General features: G+C 45.3%; 1 protein-coding gene across 2 annotated transcripts in view; it reads left to right on the top strand.

The window, feature by feature from the left end:
* The first annotated feature begins 3642 nt into the window (after window positions 1-3642).
* Window positions 3643-22163, top strand: part of SYNPR (synaptoporin) — a 98803-nt gene continuing 80282 nt past the window's right edge. Inside the window, exons 1-2 of one of the 2 annotated variants that reach the window (XM_071439445.1) lie at window positions 3643-3801; window positions 3900-3965. In XM_071439445.1, the coding sequence (XP_071295546.1) occupies window positions 3784-3801; window positions 3900-3965 (84 nt within the window). In that variant the 5' untranslated portion in view covers window positions 3643-3783. Of the gene's footprint in view, window positions 3802-3899; window positions 3966-15669; window positions 15757-22163 lie in introns of those variants that run through there. The other variant, XM_071439446.1, reaches the window with a different exon arrangement.

Genomic DNA, 22163 nt, shown 5'->3' with positions numbered 1-22163 from the left:
TTCTACTATTTATCTGCACCTGTGTGCAGATATACCTGGCTTACATTCAATGGCCAGCCTAGGAGAACAAGAGATTACCCTCACCCTTTCCACATCAGCAGGTGGAAGTAAGATTTAAATCAAAGACTTCCCAAGGAAAAACAGAGCCTCAGTGTCCTTTCCAGCCCCTCGAGGCTGGCATGGCTCTCAGTGCTGCAGTCCTGGGCAGGGGCAGGACCACTACTGTCCCTTAAGTTAGTGTCCCCATCCTGCATGGCTATTTCTCCATTCCCACAGGGAAAATTTGATCCAGAGCCACGTGCTGGCACAGTCATGCTTCCATGGATCTGCTGCTTTCCAGCCCCATGTGGTCTGCAGTCCATGGGTGTGCAGCAGAAGCCTGAATTCACTTGGTCTGGTGCTTAGATCACACTGTAGGAAATTATTTAAGAGAACGCAGGTTCAGGCAACCTGAGAGAAGTCTAAGACACATCTCTTGGCAAAGCCCTTTGAGAAAAACCTTTCCAAGGTAGAAATGAGGAGTAGGTACATATTGAAGCCTTTCCCACTGTCAAATAACATCTAACAGATGCAGTTCTCACACTTGCAATTAACCAGGGAGGCTTCCCACCTTCTACCCAAATGAAAAATCAAGGTATGTGCTTCCTAGAAACAGGAAAGAAATCACTGCCTGTAGTAGGACAAAATACTAATCCTGAAATTAGGACTTTAGATTTTAAACTTGCCCTATTAGGACTTGGGCCAATGAAATTAATTTTTTTGATGAGCACTAAAGCTCCACCAGTGTCCCATGGAAAACTTTGGCCCCCAGCAGGACTGGCATGGCTGCTTCCCCTGGGAGCACTGCTGCAGCCTTTCCAAGGAAAGGAAAGGGCAGGAGCCTCCTGTGTGTGAGATCCTGTGCCTGTGAAATACTCTGAGTCTTTCCAGCCTATTTTTCATTCAGCATGGAGATTTGTACCTGCACCTCTCTGGCTTTTATTGATTCATGCATGCCAAGCCCAGCCAGCCAGGTGTGAGAAGAGTGAAGATAATGTAGTGTCCTGCACCAGTAATTGCAGACTTATCATGGCTGCTAACCTGAACATGCATTTCAGAGTGTGTTTTATTAGGTGGGCTCAAAAAGTGTGGAGCTTTAATGTCATTTTCAGAGCAAGGTTTGTACTAGGACGCTCAAGAACTGGGGTGGAGGTGCTCTTACTTCTGAGCTGACTGGGATAGAGGCAGCAGCTGTGAGAGCCAGAGACACTCTGCCACATCCAAGAACAAATGCTAACAGCCATCTGGAAGAGTTCATAATGGCAAGAAGAGGCACTGAGCACTGGCTATAAACCCAGGCTCCTGCCATGGTTCTGCGAGGATTTCCAGCCAGTGGGGGGAGATGAAGAGGGGATGGCCAAGCACTGAGGAGCACCAAGGTGAAACACAGCTGGGATGGTGGAGAGGGAATGAGGAAAAGGACCCCAAAACAGCATGAGGGAGCTCCTGTATCTGCTGAAAACCCAAGTGTGCTGACCTAGAGAACAGTGGGGGAAATCATCCCAGTAGTAAAGATTTTAGGAGCATTTACTTTTGTTTTCCTTTCTTTGACAATTTTTGAAAACTGAAGTTCAAGTGCTACTAAAATCTCAGTCTTATAATTGGAGGTAATTAATAAAGGGTTAGTGAATTAGGCTTCCAGTTCTCTGTGGCAGTCAATGGAGATGGGGCAGATTTTTTTTTCCAATACACTACTGATAAAATTAAAGAAAAAATATTCTTAACATCTTCCCCTGTCTACTGCTAAGTTATGCCTTTACTAAATGTTTCAGCATTTTTTTTTTCAATCTCTAAGGAGGTTTTTGAACTGCTTCAATACATCCACAGCTGTAAGTCTCTCCATGAAAGAAACCTATTAAAGGAAACAGCACATGAGACTCACAGTAAACAGCAAGTGATGAAACTTCCCACAGCCAAGGGCTTTGTTGGTGGGAATACCAGACACCAGAGCTGAAAATCTCTGCAGGAGGGAGAATGGTTACCCTGCTACTCTTGGGGACCAGACTAATTCACACTCAGTGATCCTTGTGGGTCGCTTCCAACACAGGATATTCCATGATAATTTCTTCTTCAGGCATAAGAACTGGAGGCAGGTGGCTTGCAGTGACCTGGCTCTGCATCTCAGTACCAGTGGGAGAAGTTCTGGCTGAAAGTCAGAAGGATGATTGTGCATCCCTGCCTGCTTGTGCATCTTGGAGATTTATGGATGCTCTGTCCTTCTGCCTCCGTGAGGGGACTCTGCCTCCCACAGCACTGGGCCACCAGCAGGCAGTTCCTAGAATTGCTGAGAAGTGTTTCATATTTCCTAGAGGATGTTATATAAATAAATAAATAAAAGCATATTTGATAATATTTTGTAAGGCAAATTATCCATTTTCCTTTCTTTTTTTTTTTTTTTTTTTTTTTTTTTTCTTCTAGGGTAGAAAGGAGCACAGAAAATACAAGAATTTTTAATTGAAAAAAATTCAATGTAATTCTGACCTGAAAGCTCTTTTGGTATGGTTAAAAAAAATTATTTAATTTTTTTAAAATCTGGACCCAGTCCCACTGCTGCCAGACTTCAGCTGAGTTTGTTCCAGATCTGTGATTTTGACACAAAATCGTCTGCCTCAAGTTCCAGTAAAAACTTCATAAATTTATCTTTTTTTGACTCCCATCCCACCCCCCTCCCCCTCATCTTGTTTACTTAAAGAGTGCATTTAGATTATTGTTTGGGATTTTTATTACAGAGATGTAGTTTGAGCAAAACTAATTGACTTATTTAACTTTTGCAGATGGCTGATTCCTTCCAGGGAATAAAAGCTTCAGGTATTTTTTAGGCACATCTCTGACCTACTTATGGCCGAAATCCTATTTGAGCACTGGTGTCCTTCTGGTGGCACAACTGGTTATCAGGGTGGCAGGGAAGCTGGATATGCAAATATTTGCAGATTCGGGGTCTCAGTCTAGAGGCCGTTGTGCTCTTAAACGGGGTGATGGATTTGTGTCCCGAGCCCTTACTGGGGCAGGAATTTGCCCCATCACAAAATCCTCGCAGTGCCGTTTAATTGTCACAGGGAGCGGGAAATGCTGTCGGTGAGCGTGGATGGACCCGGGGAACCTCCGCTCCTGCCGGGCTGTGCCACCCGGGATGCATTAGAATTGTTAAGGCTCTGCTGGGAAATGAGGCCAGGACAACAGCAAGGCAGAAAACGCTGTTCTGCTGTCAAGGAAATGCTCGAAAAAGCAGGAGGGAGCGAGGGCTGAGAGCACAGAGCTGCAGCCCTGCGGCCGCGGGGGAGACGAGCGAGTTCGTCCCGGGAGGGGCTGAGGGGACGGGAGCGCGCAGAGCAGCGGGGGCCATCCCTTAAAATATTAATAGTTCATGTGCGCGCGCGGAGGAGGCAGTTTGTTTTTCCTCTTTTTTTTTTTTTTTAATTTTATTTTCCCCGATGCCTTCCTCCTCCTTCCTGCCAGGAATAAAAAATTTTTAAAAAACAAAACAACAACAACAACAAGAAATTAACACAAATTCCCAGAAGGCCAAGGCCGCTATAAAAAGTGCGGGAGCGGCGGCGGCCGGGGCGGCCCGGCGGGGGCAGCGGGCGGGGGCCGGGGCGGCTCCGCGGGGCGGCGCGGGGGGCGCGGGCCCCGCCCGGCTGCTCCGCCCGGCCTGCGCGGGGGCAGCGCCGCGCATCCCGGCTGGCGGCGGGCGGGAGGCTCCGCTGGGCTCCGCTCGGCTCCGCTCCGCGGGGCTGCGGCGCCATGGAGGCGGTGGACCAGGTACGCGGGGCGCCGCGGGCGGGGGGCGGGCTGGCGGCGCCGCGGGGAGCGCGGAGCGGGCGCGGGGCTGACCCCTCTCTCTGTGTCCCTGCCCGCAGCTCGCCTCCGCCGGCACTTTCCGCGTGGTGAAGGAGCCGCTGGCCTTCCTCAGGGTGCTCGAGTGGGTGAGTGCCGGGCTCGGAGGGGTTGCGGGGGGGCTGTGGCCGAAGTGCGCGCACGGCGGAACAGGTGGGAGCTGGGCCGGGCTGAGGGACGGGGACACGGGGCGAGGGGCCGGGGACTCTCGTCCTACAGCGCTGGGTTTGTGGGTGACCCCCGTGTGCTGGCTGTAAACGAATTAAAAAAAAAAAACAAAAAAAAAACACCGAGGAAAATAAAATCCTCGTTATGCATTTAGCAAACTTGTCTCTGGGCCGAGCGGGGAAGGAGGCAGATAATTGGTGTGCGGAGCAATGTCACTGTGTGTTGCTCTGATGCTCATTCGTAGTGAAGTCTGCAGGTCAAATGACATCCATCGCCGGTAGGTCTGCGGGAGCAGAGAGCCTCTCTGAACGGAAAGTTCAGAACATGTCATGGAGGATTAATCACATTCCCCTAACGCCGACTGGCTGGGGAATTATGTAAGGCGTGTATTTTGGGGGGCGCATCCCTGTGCGGGTGTGTTTATCCACATGTTGGCACCTGCAACGTGCAGCCCGGACCAGGCTCCCTCTGAGGGGGTGTTTTGGTGTGCTGGGGGCAGCTGCTCACCCCAGACTCTGTCCCTGCTCACCAGAAGCAGCTCCTCTTCCCCACTGGGCACCTTGAAGCATCAGGTCCTGTGGAGTTGGGCAGTGGTGATGTGGTGGGGCCGTGGCCCGGGACAGGGTGGCCCCAGAGTGGGGTCACCTGCACATGGCAGTGGATGGACAAGGTCCCTTGTGTTCTTTGCCCAGAGCTCTGCAAACCCACCCAGCACTGCTGCTCCTGCCTCAAGGAGAAATCAGGACATCCAGGGCTAAGCCTCAGGTGCTGGTCTGAGGGTGCTTCAGCCACTCTGCAGCGCTCACTGCGGGGCAGAAGAACAGGAGCAAAGCTGTTCTCTATGGCAAATAGCTGCTGGGAGCGTGGCCTTTTGGCTGTCTGCCTGATGAGGCTATGTCTGATGGAGCTTGGGAAATGAGCCCTTCTGGGGAGCACTCTGGGCTGATGGGCATGGGCTGTGCCATCGAGAAAATTGTTCCCGCCCCAGCCAGTGTGTTGGCATCCTTGGGACAGCGAGTGGGAACTCTTCTCTTGGCACTTTCCTGGGTCTGCAACTTCTTCCAACAGCCAAATATAAAAGCTGCCTTTGTCACGGTTGGAAGGCACAAGTGGAGCTCCTCTGGCTGCTGCAAGTGCACGTTGCCTGTGTGTGTACACAGCTCTGTGTACACGGAGCTCTCTGACACGGCCAGAGTGGGACAGCCCTTGGCAAATAAGGGAGTACAGGAGAAGGGTGCAGAGTGTGGTAACATTTAAGATGATCTGAGAAATTACTTTCTCTCCATTTGACATGTATATGTAAGTAGAATTAAGCACAGTTGAGTTTATGGTATTTCAGTGTGTGGAAGTCTTATTTTTTTTTAATATACTTGAAAGGCTTTTTGGATTACTGGAATTCCATCTCTATTCAATTAACCTTATTCTCCCATCTTCCTTCTCTTCTCACCATGCCTCCAAACTGCTGTCCACCTCTCTCTACCATTTCCAGTCCCAACTAATTGTTCACCTCTCTCTCAGACTCCTTTTATCAGCCTAGCTATAATTTTAAACCTTAGAAGACCAAATGCTCCAGTCAATTCTGTGTCCTCTTCCATGTCCCCCAGCAGCCTCACAGACCTTGTTGCACTTGATCAGAACACTTAAATTACACCCCTTAACACCTCCCACTTGAGTCCTAGATTGCATCTGCAAGGGAATAAAGTTCATAGCCCAGCTGGTGACGCAGTGATGCTGGGCATTGGGTGGCTCTCGTGCCTGGGGGGAGGCTCTGTGGTGTTGCAGCACAGATGGCAGAGCTGTGGGAGTTCCTCAGTAAGGCTGGGAGGGTGGAGGTGGTGCAGGCTGAAAATGTCCTCAGCTTGTCCATGCAGTCCAGCCTTGAATTCTCACTCTTGTTGTTTGGGTTGGCTCACAGCGACTCTGGGGTGAGCACATCCTTTATTCCTGAACCTCTGCTGCTGAAATTCCTGTGTTTGTGGGTGCACACATTTGTGGGTCTGGAGGCAACTGAAGTGGCTGTGGGTTTCTCAGATGTGAAACTGTAACTGTTGCAGAATTAATCTTTAGGTGTGCAGATTCCAGTTCACCTGTAATCTGGCTCAGACAGGGACTTCTGTCTTGAGGAGCAGGGACCTTATCTGACCTTCTCAATTTCCTACTTTGGTGGTCACCTAACACCCAGAGAGAAGCTGCTGAGATAAGGCTGATTCTTCTGAATATTCATAGCACTGTAATTTGTTTTCATTTGTATTTCCCATGTACACTGTAATCTTATTTTCAGACAAGAAATTGCATTTAGAAGCCATTAAGAAAAAACATTGGCTCAGGCCTGGGAAAGGTTAAGAGAAAGAAAAGAAACCAAGAAATCAACTTGTAGCAATTATGCAAGAATTGCATTTTTTTTTTAACTCTACCTTGGCAATAAAACCTGGATCACAAATCTGAACTTGGAAAAATGTACACAGCTGCACTGGGTGAGGCCTGGGTGTTTCCAGCTTTGAGTCAACTCGTGGCATGTGCTGGGGGCAGGGAAGAACTGTATAAAGGCTGTGTTTGTTCTTGCTCATCTTTAGTCCCTTGGCTGTTACTCCACAGATCTTTGCATGAGAAGAATGTTCTTCTGAAGCTTATTTCTCAGATAATCCACTGTGGCACTACAACCAGTAGCAATGTCACAAACACTCTTACAACTTCATTTGAAAAATAACTCTCTTATACGTGCACCTGACAATAATGAATAAGGAAGGAAGAAAGAGAAGAAATACCTTCATTCATCTCCCTGGATTAATTTCAGTCCTGTGACTCTTCGGATGTGTTTAGACTGCTTTTATTTGGGTCTGCAAAAAGTGAACAAGACAAGCAAGTTTGTCACTTTTGGTCTATTTGTTTTGCACTTGCTGCCTCTCTGGAGCCCTAGAAGAGGAGATTAAGTGAAAAGCAAGGCTTTCCCCATGCAGTGTGATGGGTATAGGAGCTACCTGCTGTACTCGGGCTGTTACCGGCAAAAATATTTTTGCGAAAATGGGAACTTTGTATCCCGAGGCTGTGGCGGGGCAGAGAGGGTATGGGTGGCGGTGGGGTGTGTGGGTGTGTATGTTTAATTACATTGTGAATTGCAACGAACAACTTTCCTTCTGCAAACCCAAAGCAACCTGATACTTGTCAGTTTCCTGTAAAGTAACAAGAGCTGCAGTGCCGTCCATAATGTCCTTCCCTGTATTCCTCCATAAATAGCAGGATGCAGAAACTCCACCGTTGTGCCAGTCAGGAGATGCTGTGATTGCCTTGATGGTTATCTATAGGTTGGTGTTTTAAAATACCTTGCAGGGAGCTCCCATCTCCACCACCTTGCAGCTGTGTCTGGGTTGCTATGGGCAGGGGGTATTTTTGGCACAAAGGCCACGCTGCAACTTTGTGTAAGCCAGTGCAGCTTTTATCAGGGCACTTGTGAATCATTTATGTTGCAGGACAAGTCTTGTGGACACTATGGCTTTTCTTAATAGGACAACTTGGAAGTGAATGTTAGGATGTTCAGTGAACTCAAATGTGTCTGAGTTGTTTTATTTCTTACCTTTATGCAAAAAAAAAATACATTGCAGGCCTTGCATGACTGGCTTTCATCTCTGCTCATGAGCATCTCCATGGGATGTACCAAAGAGTTCCAAGGCATTGGACAACAAATCTCTGGGGGGAATTGGATGGAGATTGTTTGAAAAATCTGTGTGTGGTGCACATGGACTGAGCTAACCTTGCTCTGCCTCCTTGCCTCCACGCTGTGATCACTTGACTGGTGAGCCAGGAGAAAGGCCAGGCTGTTCCCTGCCTGGCAAGAGTCAAGCTTGCTTTGATGGTATAGATTCTGAAAGGGTTAGCACCTCTTGCCTTGCACACAGATGTGTGTTCAGAAGGCAGAGGGAAGCTGAATCTTGAAAGACTGATAATAAGTCTTGTCTTTTGTCCTAGTGCTGATTGCTCATCTGGCCGTGGAGTGCTTTTGTTGGATTATATTTGCATGCATATGAATGGACATAAGTAGCTGCGTGCTTTCAAGTGTGCCCTAGAAAAGCCTAGATATCTTGAGATGCTGAAAATAAATGGGAAAGAAATAAGAAGGCAATGCTTGCATGAAGCATGTGTGATTAGTAGTTTGCTCTGTCTAGTGTATTATGGGCCTGAGATATTTTATAGTTGCTTGAGACTCTTCATCACATTTGTATATAAGTGTTTGGTTTCTGCTTAACCAGAAGGCTGCTGGCTACTCTGGTATGGGCAGATACTTACTTGGTGGAGCAGGTTTATCTTGCTGAAGCTTAATGCTTCTCATGGATGCAGGGTGGAAGAGTTGAGTGTTTGATCTTCTCTACCCACATAATGAAAGAAAAGCCTTAAAAAGAAAGTAATATTTCTTATTGCCTGGTGATTTTGCTTATACAATGCCAGGATCAGACGCTGCATTTAGTGCTGAGTCCATCCATCTTGATGTGTAAGAAGCACATACACATGTTAAAAATGTATTGCCAAGTCTTTTGATGTCTGCCTGGGGATGTAAGTACTTAGCTGTTCTTGTAAACTGGGTCCCAGTTGCTGCCTCAATGGTCTTGTATGTGTAGTGTCAGGTCAGTAAAACATGTGCCACTAAATCAAAAAATGTAAATCCATTTCTATGGTATTTTAATATTAGAAAGGTAATTACCATGTAACTAACCCATCTCTGTAAGCTGTCATTAATTGGATGATTCCTTATAGGCAGCTTAGCATAATGCATGCAAAATACACTGCAGCTCTGGGCAGGCAAAAATTGCCACGATGAACCAACAAGATGTGAGCATCCAGGAGACCTGAGCCCTGGGAACAGGCTTCATTGGTCCTTGGCTTTGGGCCTGCAACTTCTGAGCACTTATTGGGGTAATCTGCAGGCAGGGAACTCTGTCAGACAAGTTATTTTTATTAGAGCCCAGGAAGTGGATTTTGCTGTTAGACATCAGGTGTGCAATAGGGAGGATCTGAGAAGTTTTTGTAGTCTCACTGCAGGCAGATGTGGAAGCCAAATGTCACTCTGCCAGGGACTGGCATCAAGGCAGCAGAAGCACTAGCAGTGCCAGCATGGTGTTCTACCTTGTGGTTCTAAAGTCTCAGCTACTGGGAGTCTCATGATTCTGAGACCTCTGGCTTTGATAAAAGATACGGTTTTAGATCAAGGTAGCAGAAAAAGATGGGAGCTCTGAAGACTGAAAACCCAGAAAACAACTGAAAGAACAGGAAATCTGCCTTGTGGTCCCATGTTTTATGCAGCCTGCAGAGAGCTGACTGCTTTGCTCTTCACATCCATCATTATCTGCATGCATATCTGGTTGGAAACTGAGAACTGTGCTTATCAGCAAGTTGCTGTTAAAATGGTACAAATGCTGATACAGGGGAAGAGAAAAGGTCAGCAGTGCCCGACCACATTGCAAATAAATGACATCTTTCATCTGGAAAATGCCTACCATTTTCCATTTTAGGACCATGTTGTGATCACATGGAAGAGCTGATTTTAAAAGGTCAGCTAATAGTTCATTTAAATCCTGATGTTCCTCAAACAGCCCAGAGTGTGACCTGGTATAAAATAATTTTGTAGGATTAGCACATATGGTTGAGAGACAGGGCTCCAGGAGCAGAATGTTTTGGAGTTACATGCTGCTGCTGTGGAAGTTCCTGGGAGAAACTGGTAAAATCTCATGGCAAGCCATTTCAATGGCTGCTCTTATCCGAGTGTGGCTGTTTGAAGCATTAGGAATTGAAGATGAGAAAAGAGACTCATTAATGCTAAATTTGATTATATATGCAAACCAGGTTTCTATGAAAAGAAGAACAAAAATGATCTGACTTTCAAACTAGCAATAAGATGTGTGCAGATAGAGGGTTCTGCTATTAGACAAACACAGTTAAAGTCTCCTTGACAATTTTTATGAGGGCGATATTTCAGTCATCACTCCTGTAAATCAGCATCTGCATAATTGGAGCTCCGGGTAAAAGCCCTGCATGTTGACATCTCTGGATTCAGATATTGCAGTTGGGAGAGGACAGGCTTGGGGATGCTTCTGATAAAACCCTTTTTATCATTTGGATGCTCAGGTCTCTAGTTTAACCTGCATTCATGGCACTGTGTTTGGTCCCAAGGGGCAGGAGGTGTTGCTTGGTGAAGTTCTCTGCTCTGCTCCAGGGGACAGGACCTTGTCCTGAGCAGGGAAAGAGGAGAGGCGGACAGCAGGTGACCCTGGGCTCTGCACAGGGCTGGCTGTGGAAGACAATGCTGCTCCTCTGCAAGCCCAGCTTTCCCCTTGGGCACTGAGTGAAAATGCTTCTTATGGGCCGGGGGTGCAATGTGGAAAACAGCACTTGGCTGTCTGTCTGTCCAGCCCAGCAGCTGCCAGAGGGGTCTTCATGGATTTTACTCCCAGGGGAGTCTACAGAGTGCTGTTTAGAACATTATAGAAAGGAATATACAGTGTGGAGATGCTGTGTTTAAGGTGTTTGTTCAAAGTGGCATATGTGCTGCAAAGTGTGACATTGTTGCTAAGGTGACAGCTTGCTTGCTTTTTGGCAAAAGCAAAAGAATCCTGAATATAGGCAAACTGTAAGATTTTCCTTTAATTTGCACAGTTTTATCTTCTGGTTGTGATAGAGACTTCTCAGGTTTGTGTTTGGGAGCATTGTCTTCCCATTCTGAATATTTCACTCAGTTATAAAAGCTAATAGTGCTTCCCATGCTTAAGGAAAGTCCTAAATCACATAAAATTATGAGGATTCCAGTTATTATAATTGTAGATATAATTTACGTCATTGAAACACTTTGATATATAACATTTACTAAAGCAAGGAAGCATTCTCTAAGAATATTTTATATAAACAAAAATATCAGGTGTTGTGTCATTAGCAGCCTATGGATGCAGGCACATCCCTGAGTGCGTACTCCAGATTTTTGGATGGGGCATTTGCACTCATTTGCAAGTGCCAAGCTGGAATGGATGGTGTGGGGAGAGCTCCTGTGGGTCAGGCTCAGGGGTTGGTTGTGTTGGGAGGGAGCAGAGTCTTGTTGGACAGCCTGGGTTCTACAGTGGTGAAGTATTTTCATAATGCCGCCAGGGGAGGAGGATCAGCAGAGGATTAGACTGGTGTGGCCCCTAAGGAGAGAGGGTTTTCCAGATGAGCAGCCATCTGTGGCATGAAGCAAATGTTATGGACCTCAGTGTTGAGAGCAAAGAAGAAAGGTCTCACAAGATGAATGTCAGCTGTGGCCCTTAAAGCAGAGGGGTAGGGGCATGACCCAGGATAAAGGCTCAGGAAAGACTGAAGTAATGTGCTCATTGCCCTTTATTGTTTTACCTTTCCTCTTTTTTTTTTTTTTTCCCCAATGTTCTAATGGATGGATAATTGTGTTTCTCTGAGCAAGCTGTTCTGTCTGTGCCTTTTCCAGAATGCCTCAGCATCTGGGAGAAGGCTGTGTTAGAGCCTGTGGGAGCTGCTGAGCAAATACTGTGGGGAGCAGAAAGTGCTGCAGCCTGAAGCTTGGGATAAACACTGTGGGGAGCTCTGGGGGCTCCAGGACCTGGATAAGTCCTGGTACAGATGTTCAGCCCAGTTTGGCAGGGCCACTGCAAGGCAGAAGCTGGTGAGGATGTTTTAAGTGATCAGACATGACACAGGGAGCTTTTGCTGGATTGGAGAAGCCACTTTGATAAGAAGACCCCATCCTAGTCACTAAAATGTGCAGGAGGGAGGTGGTGTTAAGGAAGCAGGAGAAAAACTGAAGCAGGAAGATTACAATGAAGTTTTATCCATTTTCAGAGGAGAGGTGTACAGTCCCAGACCTGCTGTCAGAAATAAATCTGATTTGACTCTTGCAAAAGTCCCAACCTGTCAACTTGATCTTTATTCTATGAGAAGTACCAGAGCCTGCTGTGAACAGCCCGACTGAATATTCACTAGAAGTACTCAAAACTCTGAAGTATTGAGGGTGAAATTCTGCCCAAAAGATTTCAAAATGAAATGCTAACCAACATCGGCAAGATCATTGATACATCAGGAAGTAATTTCTAGTAACAGCTCTACAGTAGCTCTTTGAATTTCAAAGAGAAATTTATTGTGTTTGTCCTCAGTCTTCTCTTTTCCTGATGTTAGTGCTCTGCCCTCCTGTGTCATTTCTCAGGGGATGCAAATCCAAAGTATCTTTGGCTTGAAGTGATAAGCCCCAGCTCAAATCCATTGTCACGTATATGTTGGGTGCTTGTGTTGGGGCCCCATGTTTGACGCTGCATCTGACAATCTTCATATTAGGTGAAAAGCCTCTCTGCCATCCCAAATAATATTAAAGAGTAGCAAAATCTTCCTTTCTAGGTTCCCAAAAACCAAGGAGACATCTGGCTTCTTGGTTCAGCCTCCCTGAGGTAGGCTGTATGGTCTATGGCTGCCTTAAGCATTCAGCCCAAAATACCCCAGGAAGCCAGGAAATATCTTACACCTATTGAGCAAGCAAACTTGAGCATTGCTTGAACTGTTTTCAGGATTATCTTCTCCCTGGCTGTGTGCTGGAGGTATGCTTAAATCAAAACCAAACAAGGCCCCCATCTGCATGCAAGTCTAAAACCACATTGTTGTGTACCCCTGCTCCTCCCCACACAGAGGTCATGTTGCACACAAAACACCACTTCTTTGCATCAGTTTTTTACCCCATTTCAAACAGCTTTTTTATGGAGGGAAGTGGTTGAACATGGCAAGGTCACACCTCCCTGTTGGGACTGTAAGGGGAATGATGCTCTTGGGTGTATCTTGTGTCCAGCCCAAGGGGCTTAGGTTTGATACTGAAAATTGGCTTATTACTGCAGAATATGTATATAGCAATAATTATCCTTTGAAGCTGAGTTTCAGTTTCTCTTACTGGTTTTTAGGGACTGTGCTTGAAAGCCAAATCAAGCGTGGGATTCCCCCACCGCTGAATCCAGCGGCTGATAAATCCGGCAGGGCTCTCCGGATTGCCATCTCCAGGGGCAGTCAGCGTGCTGGAATGGAATTAGGGCCCGGTTTGAAAGGAGATGCCTGCCAAAAAATTAAACAATGGATGCCTTCCTGTTTAATTTTAACATTTTAATTAAATTCTTCGCTGCTGTGTGCCTTTGATCTTGGTGAGCTGATGCACGTGGTGTGTGCTGTTGTGTCGTCGCAGCATTTTGTTCTAATCTTTCATGCAGATGCAAGGATGCATTTGAGGGTGGATAAAAGTGCAAAAGCTGCTCACTGCCAAGTGCTGAGTGCATTGCAAGCTGCCTTTTCCAACTGGTGACCCACGGGCATGTGGACAGAGGGATTACTCACAAGTGTGGCTCAGTAGAGTTTCTCTCTAAACATATTCACTCCATTTTTTAATCTTCTGTGAGCGGTGCTACAAGAAGAATTTCCTTGATGGAATTACCCATTGAGAGGGTTGATGCCAAGAATGAAGATTTTATTGTGAAAGGAATTTAATTTCAGGTGGAATAATTAATAAACTTTGATTCTTCAGTCAGAGAGCAGAAGCAATGCTGTGTGTTGTGCATTGGGCACATCCATCGATTAATCCCAGCCAAGTGCCCAGTTTGGGAGCATTTGGCAGGCAGCTGGCTTTCCTTGCAGCCAGGCACAGAGCAGCAGGAAAGGTATTGGAAGGAGTTTCCTTGTGGATTATAGGCTGGGGCAGGTGATTAAGGATCATGTGGAGTATTTGTCCTTTGTGATTTGGGTTGTACCTAAAATGTCAGGGAAGAAGCTGTCATTGCTACATCAAAAGGAGTCATTGGTAGAGCTACTTTGGGAAAAGAAATCTCATTTACTTGAGGGAAAAATAATTCTTAATCTCAATTTCCTTTCAAAACTAGCACTTTGGTGAGATCATGAGTAGAGGAATATTTGTGACAGAAACTACAATATTTCAACACAAAATATTTCTGTAAAGAGATATTCACTACAGAAATGCTTGTATTCTCCTCCTCTGCACACCTCACTGAGGTGCCCCAGGCTCAGTCCTGGAGGAGTCAGTGGTGGGAGCCTTTTGCCAATTGGAATGGTTTAGTCTGGCTGTGGAACCTGATTTCCAGAGCGGGCACAGGGTGAGGGGCCAACCCAAACTCACTGAAGGCACAGCAGTGGTGTTCCCAGGCTAGATGTTGCAAGCCCTTAGCACTGGCACTTAGAAAGAAAAGTCAAGATTTTTTTTGAGAGATGACAACTCTTTTGGGAAAAGAAAAGTGAGTCTAAAATGCAGAAAATTATTTTGGTTGAAGATTGTCATCTGACATGTAAGTCTATGAGTGCATGCTGGTACTGTCTGTAGTCTGTGCATGTATTGTGTGCCTTGCCCTTTTTCTGGCTGACTGTGGAGTTTTTCAGAGCTGTGCAGGGGCAGCACAGTCCACTCAGCAGAGCATCAGCATTCCTGGGCCCCCGTGTTTTCCTGCATGGTCCTGGGGCTGCTGTGGCAGCCTGTCACTCGTGGCAGGCAGCTCTGTGAGAGGGCGCCCGTTCCAGCACAAAATCTGTGCCTGTCCAGATTGTGAGGCCCTGGCAGGCAGCAGGAGCTGGCTCCATGGCGGGCTGACATATGCAGGGGATGCTGGCTGTGCCACGGGGTATGAGCCTCCTGCCACTGCTGCTTCCCAGGCAGGGATGATGCCATGAAAATCAGCTCCTTGCCCGTGGTCCTCCATGCCCAGTGGTGGTCCCCTCTGCAGGGACCAAGTGCTGTCACTGCTTCTTTTTCCCCTTCTCTTTTTTCATCCTCTCCATCATGGCTTTCACAGCAGAATGACAGCAACAGGAGATGGAGATGGGGTTCGGGTCTCGTGGCAGAACTGATCCAGCACAGCTTGTGTTGCTGAGAAATCAAATAGAAAAGCTCTTTCTGCCATGTAGCTCACCATGGCATAGTTCAGTCATTTCTAAAAATGGCTTTCCCTCTTCAAATTTGTGTGCTCATTAGTGCTGGCCACCCATGGGTGCAGCTTTGTTTGTTCGTGCAGCTGGAGGGGCTCTGACAGAGCTCATAAATGTTCATTGTGCAGCTCAGCCCCTCAAAAGTAGTGACTCAGCAGTGATCAGACGTCTCTCGTGGGACAAACAGTTCCCAGCTATTCCCAAATTGCACTGAAACCTGTGTGTCACTGGGCTGCCAAGAGGCAGGGCTTGAGTACCCCACATCTGTATTGCTTCTGCACAGAGAGATTGCTAAGCATGTCCTGGGTTTTAGGACAAGAGTATTCTTGCTTCGTTTAAAAGAGAATTTTTTTTTTTTTTCTGGGGATTTTTACACTCCACCCCATGATGCGCTTTGGGATGCATTCAGCTTTCTCTTCTGAATAGGGCTCCAGATGATGGAAATAAATTATCATAAATTAGAATAGATTGCACTCTTCAGCATCTCTACATCTGTCATTATGTTTCTTTAACAGTTCAGTTTAACATTTATACACACTCTGACAGCAGCTACTGGTGTGTATGCTATAAATATTGGCTTGCAGAAGACATTAATGGAGTTTAGGTAAACGTTTGATGCCGCTGAGATTCTGTTCCATATGGTGGTATGCAGAAAAATCAGATTCTACATGCCACATATAGTGGTCACGTATTCCTATGGACTGGCCTCCTGGCATTGCAGCAGCTCACTACCCCACCAAGAAAGCACAGGTGCCTTCAAAGAGGAAGGTGAGATTCTTGCAGTCTATTCTGATTTTTACCACCTGTATTTATCTGTGATATTTAAAGCCAACATGTAGCATGTAGAGATGGGAAGTGCTTATGAAAAAGAGACATCAGAAGCAGCAATCAGGCAACAAGATGTGGGAATGCTCTGCTTTGAACATGTCTAAAGAAAACCCATGGGATTTTCTGGCCCAGGTGCCATTTTGTTGTCAGTAAATGAGTGGCAGGGTGAAAATTTTGTGCATTAGTTGGTCACAGTTGCTAAACCTGTAATATTTTGCTCCACCCCTGATGCAACTATCACCAAAACTACATGGAGGGAGTGTGGCATGAGGGTTGAGGAGTCTGGCTTGCATCCCTCTGACTCACAGGAGGACAAACAGCTGAGACCATCATGACAAGAGGCAGGAAGAAATATATTCTGATTCCTCTAGTATTCCTTCTGCAGTTCAACAGAATTTGGGTGTTTGTTTGTTGTTGTTTTTTTTTCTGTTTGGTTTGTTGTTTTTGTTTTGGTTTTTTTTTTTTTTTTATTTTGCTAATTGCAGCACTTTGATTAGTGTAGCCTGATGGTGTGGCTGTGTCCTCTGCAGTTTCTCTGATTTACCCCACTTTCAGACTAGGAGGAAGGTCTGTGCCAGGCTCAGCAGTGCAGAGGGGCAGCTGGGGTAAAGCAGCCCAGCCCCTGCTCCTGATGTGGGGCCCTGGGAAACATCTGGCTGGTGCTGGCCTGGGGCACATCTGCTGCAGAGAGCAGTGCCTGCTGCATTTGCCCCTGTGTAATGCAATGTAAGTAATGAGGTAACCACAGTGTACAAACTGACTCAAAGCAGGGCAATCTGAGGAGAAAGTGCTCTTCACACTGTAAATTGCTAAAGGTCTTTGTGATGCCAGTGAATTAAAAATCTGAGAAGAAAAAACCCTCCAGTGCTGTAAGTTCAAGATGAATCTTTTAAAAGCTGCTGGTGGGGAGGGGAAGAGATAACTTATCTGAATGGAAATGTATTTAAACTCTGTATTTTGTACAGCTCTGTGTTGCTGCTAGGCAAACCGTGTGTTCCCTGTCACATGGAGAGCTGGAGGCATTTTTGTATAGACTGAATAGGTTTCTGTGTTGATGTTACCCCTTTTGATCTTAATCATTATTCAGGTTTTCAGTCCTTTGCAGGTTATTCCTTTTAAAAGGAGTTGCTTCAGATGATTTGGTGGTTCACTCTTATTTATTCACACTGGCAGTACAGAGGAGCCTGGTGTGCTCCTGCAGCCACCTTCCCCCTGACTGAGCAAAAACTCCCTTCTTACCCTTGAGTTTCCAGGTTTTATTGCTGTTCTGACTGCTTGTATGGTTCTTCTGCCTCAACTTTCTTCTGCTTTTTTGCTCCTGTGGAGGAAAAAAAAAAGTTTTGTGAAACCATTAGCAAAATCTTTCTGCCCAGAGCAAAACCTTGCCTGTGAATTTCCTTTGAATGCTTACTTGTGTTTGAGCTTGAGGCTGGCATTTAGGTCTCTTGAATGGGGTTTTAAAGGAACTAAACTGTACTTAAAGAAGGGCAGCATTTACATTGGCCTGATGCTAAAGACATTTTAGCCCAGCCAACGAGATTTTATGGTGAGCCTTGGTCCAGCAAGGAGCCCTTCAGCCTTCTCCAAGCTGAAAGAGAAGCTGGACTCTGGGGAGCAGTTTCAAAGCATTGAAAAACTCCTTTATCATTGTTTGTTGTGTTTGTTTTTTGCATCTTTTGATTCTTTGAGGACTGGACAATTTATATCTGCAGTCTGGGTGTAGCTAGGACAGGTGTGGATTTCTCCATGATGCCCTAATATAAGCATGCAGAATTTGGGAAGGAATGTGCAGTGAGAGGAAATTCATGTAAACAATCGGCATTGGATCACTTGTCATGAGGATATCTCTTTGAATTATGTATTTAATTAACTGCATTTAAAAAAAAATTAGCTCTTATCTACACTGTAAAGATATTTTTGGCTGGAGAGGAGAGAAAGGAGCCCTTATTCTGGATGAGTTTTTCTGTTTGTTTTCAAATACACATTATGTTCTCATAGGAAAGAAGTCTGTGTACTTCTTTTTCATCAAACCTTTTAGCTTTCACATATGGCTGACATTCATCAATTCTAAAGCTGTTTCTTTTAAGCTTTCTACCCCCATTGTAAACCTGGAGATGACCTACTCCCAGTTCCTGCTGTCACCTGTCCCTGGCTGAAAGGCCCTTTGGGGTAGGACGGGAGAAAAGTCACACTTTTTGCATTCCAATCAGTGCTGGATCTCGGAGTTTAAAAATATCACAAGTGAAAAACATGGATGTGAGTCATACAGAAAGCACCCTTCATTTCTCAGGAAGTAAAAATATCAGAAAAACACATTCTTCAGATGTTTCCTCCTGTTGAGAGGTAGCCACATCTAAGATTTCTGTTTGAAGTGTTGAATCATAAACATTGGTTCCCTGCTGTCACAGTGACCACTGGGTACAGGAGACGCCTATTGAACATGAACAGCTCACACTGTGCCAGGGATACATCAGCCACGAGGGTCTGGGTGAGCTTTGCACGAAGAGCAAAATGTGGAGAGGGCTGCAATGTCAATTCTGGGCCAAGATACTCCAGCGCTCAATCCCAGTCTGCAGTGAATGCCCCACTTCTGGAAAGTTCTGTGCTCACTTTGGACCCAAACACTCATCCACGTCTAACACAGGGGGTGTCCTGTTCCAGGGCAGCATATCTGCATTTTGGGGGAGTGATCTCTTTCTTTTCAGTCATTGCCTTTCCCCCTCAAGGGCTGCAAGACCATGGTTTTGTATCAGCTTGCTTTAGTGGTATTTGTGAAGCAAGCATGTTTTAAAATGCATATGCATTTCCCTCTGTTTTTACAAGATTAATATTTGAAAAGCTATTTAATACAAAAATGCCTAAAATTGTTTAAATCTGAGGCATGCTGGAGAGATCAGAGAACTCTTATCAGCTGAATTAGTAATGTTGAATTAGAAATGAGAAAATCCTTTTCAATTTAAGTGGCTTTTCTCAGAACTTTTTGCATGTTTAATATCTTCATTCATCCTTCTCATAATTGTGCCAGTTTCAGCACTCCCTGAGTATCCATGCAGATGTGCACAATGCACACTGTTCAGGCCCTGATCCATCCAGCCAAGCTTTGCATCCCTGAGGACCACCAGGAAGCCCCCAAACCATTTGTGTAACATTTTCCTCCTGTGGATGCAAAGATTGAGTCCTTCACGGATAGTGTCGTACTTGTACTTGAAAAACCTGCTTGTGCTGCTCTCTGAGAGATTGGAGAGATCATGAGTGCTCTTCAGTGTAGACACTTTACCATTATCTTCCAAGAATCCTAAAAAAAAATTTGAACTGGAAATAACATTTGCGTAATATTTTGTAAGAACGCTACCATGAGGCTCTTCAGGGGGAATTACAAGTATTGCTTTCTTTTTCTTCATAACTCTTGGAGGGGGTCAGCCTCTCTCCAGTCCCCCTTGATAACAAGCTGCTGTGAGAGCTTAGCAGAGCAATGTGTGTCCTGGTTGCACCAGATGGATCTCATTTGTGTTGCTGTTCGTAGTCATGATAGGCAGCAAATGGAGTGCAGCCTGAGGCAGCACTTTGCTGCCTGAAGTTGATGCCTGATGAATTATGGAGATAAATAAGGCAAGAGTCCACCTTTGCTTTTCCCTTTTAGTGTGCACCTAAGTGTTAGGTGGCCCACGTTTGAGAAGACAAAGTGAAATGAGCTTTCAAGTACTTCCTTGAAGTTGTCTTAATTATTTCATTATAATGGTAAAGAACAAAGCAAAAGAATCAATAGGCCTAATTATTACATCTAAATGCAAGAGAAATTAGTCAGTGAACTCTCCCTTCTCTGGGGAGGATTAATCTTCCTATGCTCTATTTCAAATGTCTTTCAGAAAAATGAAAGGCTTATCACCTAGGAAACACACGGTCCTAATCACCCAGGTCTTGCTCTTGGATTTATAGATGGTGAGAGGACTCTTAGTTGGCCTTCTGAAGCACAAAATGAGGTTGTTTTGCTTGTGTTTAACCGTTGTAGTTGAGTTTTGTAGCTGGGTGATTTGAATGATGAGCGCAGTTGGGGCATGTGCCTCGTGTCACCCCAGCAGGGTTTGGCCAGCTCTGGGTGAGCTGCAGGAACCAGCCCAGCACCAGGCAGTGCCATGTGGAGGAGATGGGTTGGATCCCAACCCATGGGATGTGTGCTGCCAGTGAGGCAGTGCTAATTCGCTCAGGTTCTCAGTAATAAGTGCTGTACTGATGAATCTGTAACACTTACAGAGCTGTCCCATTGCCTTTTTGATTGCTATGTGAGACTCCAAAACAGGCAGAATTTGGCTGCAGCCACAAGATGATTACAGGTGATCCTGGCAGGACCTGATTCTTCACCCTTGAATTAGTCACTGGATTGAAATAGCAATAATGTTTCCCACATACAAGGTTTGGTATGGCAGGAAATTCTGGTCCTATCTCCTTGCTGTTGTCTTGCACCAAGCCAATAGCATCTTGTGATACTTTCTACTAGGTTGATTATAAGAATTTCAAGCTGTGACACAGATGTAAGATGATTTCAGATGAAGTGTTACATTAATAAATGAATCTTCAGCATCTGCCCCCCTTAAGGTCTGACTTTCTTTAGATTTTGTCATTTGTAGTCATGTGTTGTGGTGGTGGAAATACAAGTCTGGAAGTACTGAGATGTGCTTCCCTAAAATAATTCCACATTTTTGCATAGGCAGATCACGCCCAGGAATAGAAGGCTTGGGTTTATTCCTTGCCTGCAAACCCAACTTAGTGTAAAAAAGACTCAGTAGCTGAAATATGAAGTCTAAGTACAAGAAAAAAGGGCCATTTCTTTGCATAACGCTGGGGAAATCAGCCTTACAGTTCACAAACTGAGATGACAGCTTGCTGTAGGGAAAACTTCAGTCCATCATTATTTTGCTTATTTGGGTTGCTTAACTCATGGCAGTTTATTAATTAGTTTCTATTTTGCACTCTTTCTTAAAAGAAAAAGATTCCAACTCATTATGTATCACCCTTGTACCTTTCTTTCTTCTCAAATTACTCTGCATCATGGTCGGTTCCCATCTTCCCTGGCTGTTGAGTTGATTAACTGGGTGATGCTGACTGGAGGGCATGGGCTGGGCCACTGATGCACCACCTGATTATGTGGTCATGGAAACCCCCGGAGGTAAGACCTCTGTTATCAAAATAAATTGGGATTTTCTGCCAACTAATGGTTGGCGAAGCTTGCACTAATGCTAGATTCTGATGGATGATGTGCTATGGAAGCCAATTAGCCTTTGCTGATAAGCTAGACTTTGATTAAGCTCTTCCAGGCTTTCTCATCACAAGAAACATGTACTACTCATTGAACATGCAAATGTATTTGCAGTGTGTAATTACAAAATTTTCTAAAGGAGCAACCTATTTTAAACAGGGCTTTTGTTTCACTCTTATTCCTTCGTTGCACTCACCAACTCAATCACACAGTCTAATTCAGCAAACATAATTGACTGGTTTTAGGAGTTAAAATATCCTGCTGTTGAATGTTTTATGCTTCAAATATCGATTATAATGAAGACCTCTGTGGTGGGTATGTAGCTCTGTGCAGCCACTCTGAAAGACTTGCCCTTTGCAGTGAGCCTTTGGGATGCAGAGGGCTGGCAATGCTGGGATCTGCAGCCCCAGCCAAATTTAAAAGTGATCTTGTCCCAATAATGCTGAGAACAAACTCTTTCTGTAGCCATAGGCTGCTGAATATGCAGCTCGTTTCACTTGTTGGAAATTCAGTTATTGATCCAATTAGCTCCTGACCTGTTTACAGGGTGATTGTTGTAATTAAAATTGATTATGGCTGTGTATCGTGACTTTGATCTTTGATGCTGAGGATTTGGATATTATGGCCTGCCATTATGTAGCTGATAATGGATTGTGAAGAGCATCAAGGAGTTCATGTATCTTCACACTCCTCAGAGATACATTTTCAGTGTTAGATTCTCATTTGTGGTGCTGTTAACTGAACAACAGTATCATGTTGCTTACCCAGGCATACATATTTTGTTAGCTTTAGTCACTTTGTCTAAGAGATTGTGTGAGCTCCTGTACCTGCCTCTATCAACACCATAATGCTTTAGGGAAAAAAAACCTAGGAAATGGACATTTTGTTTCCAGGTATAATTCATAGTTGTAGTCCTCGGCTGTACCAAGGGCATTCCTATAGTTATCTGCATGTCCCTCCTAGCTGTGGTGACTGTAGTTTATTGCAAGTCTAAGAGCATGAAAATCAAAGTTGTATTCTGCTGTACACTGATGGATGAAAGCTTGGATGAAAATAGTTACCATTTTCTAATAGAAATTCCTTCACAAATTCT

This window comes from Agelaius tricolor, unplaced genomic scaffold (genome assembly GCF_023055355.1).
Source record: "Agelaius tricolor isolate 1412-34295 unplaced genomic scaffold, bAgeTri1.0.p SCAF_14, whole genome shotgun sequence".
NCBI classification, from domain to species: Eukaryota; Metazoa; Chordata; class Aves; order Passeriformes; family Icteridae; genus Agelaius; species Agelaius tricolor.
Note: the sequence above shows the minus strand (reverse complement) of the source record. Positions and strands in the feature narration are given on the sequence as shown.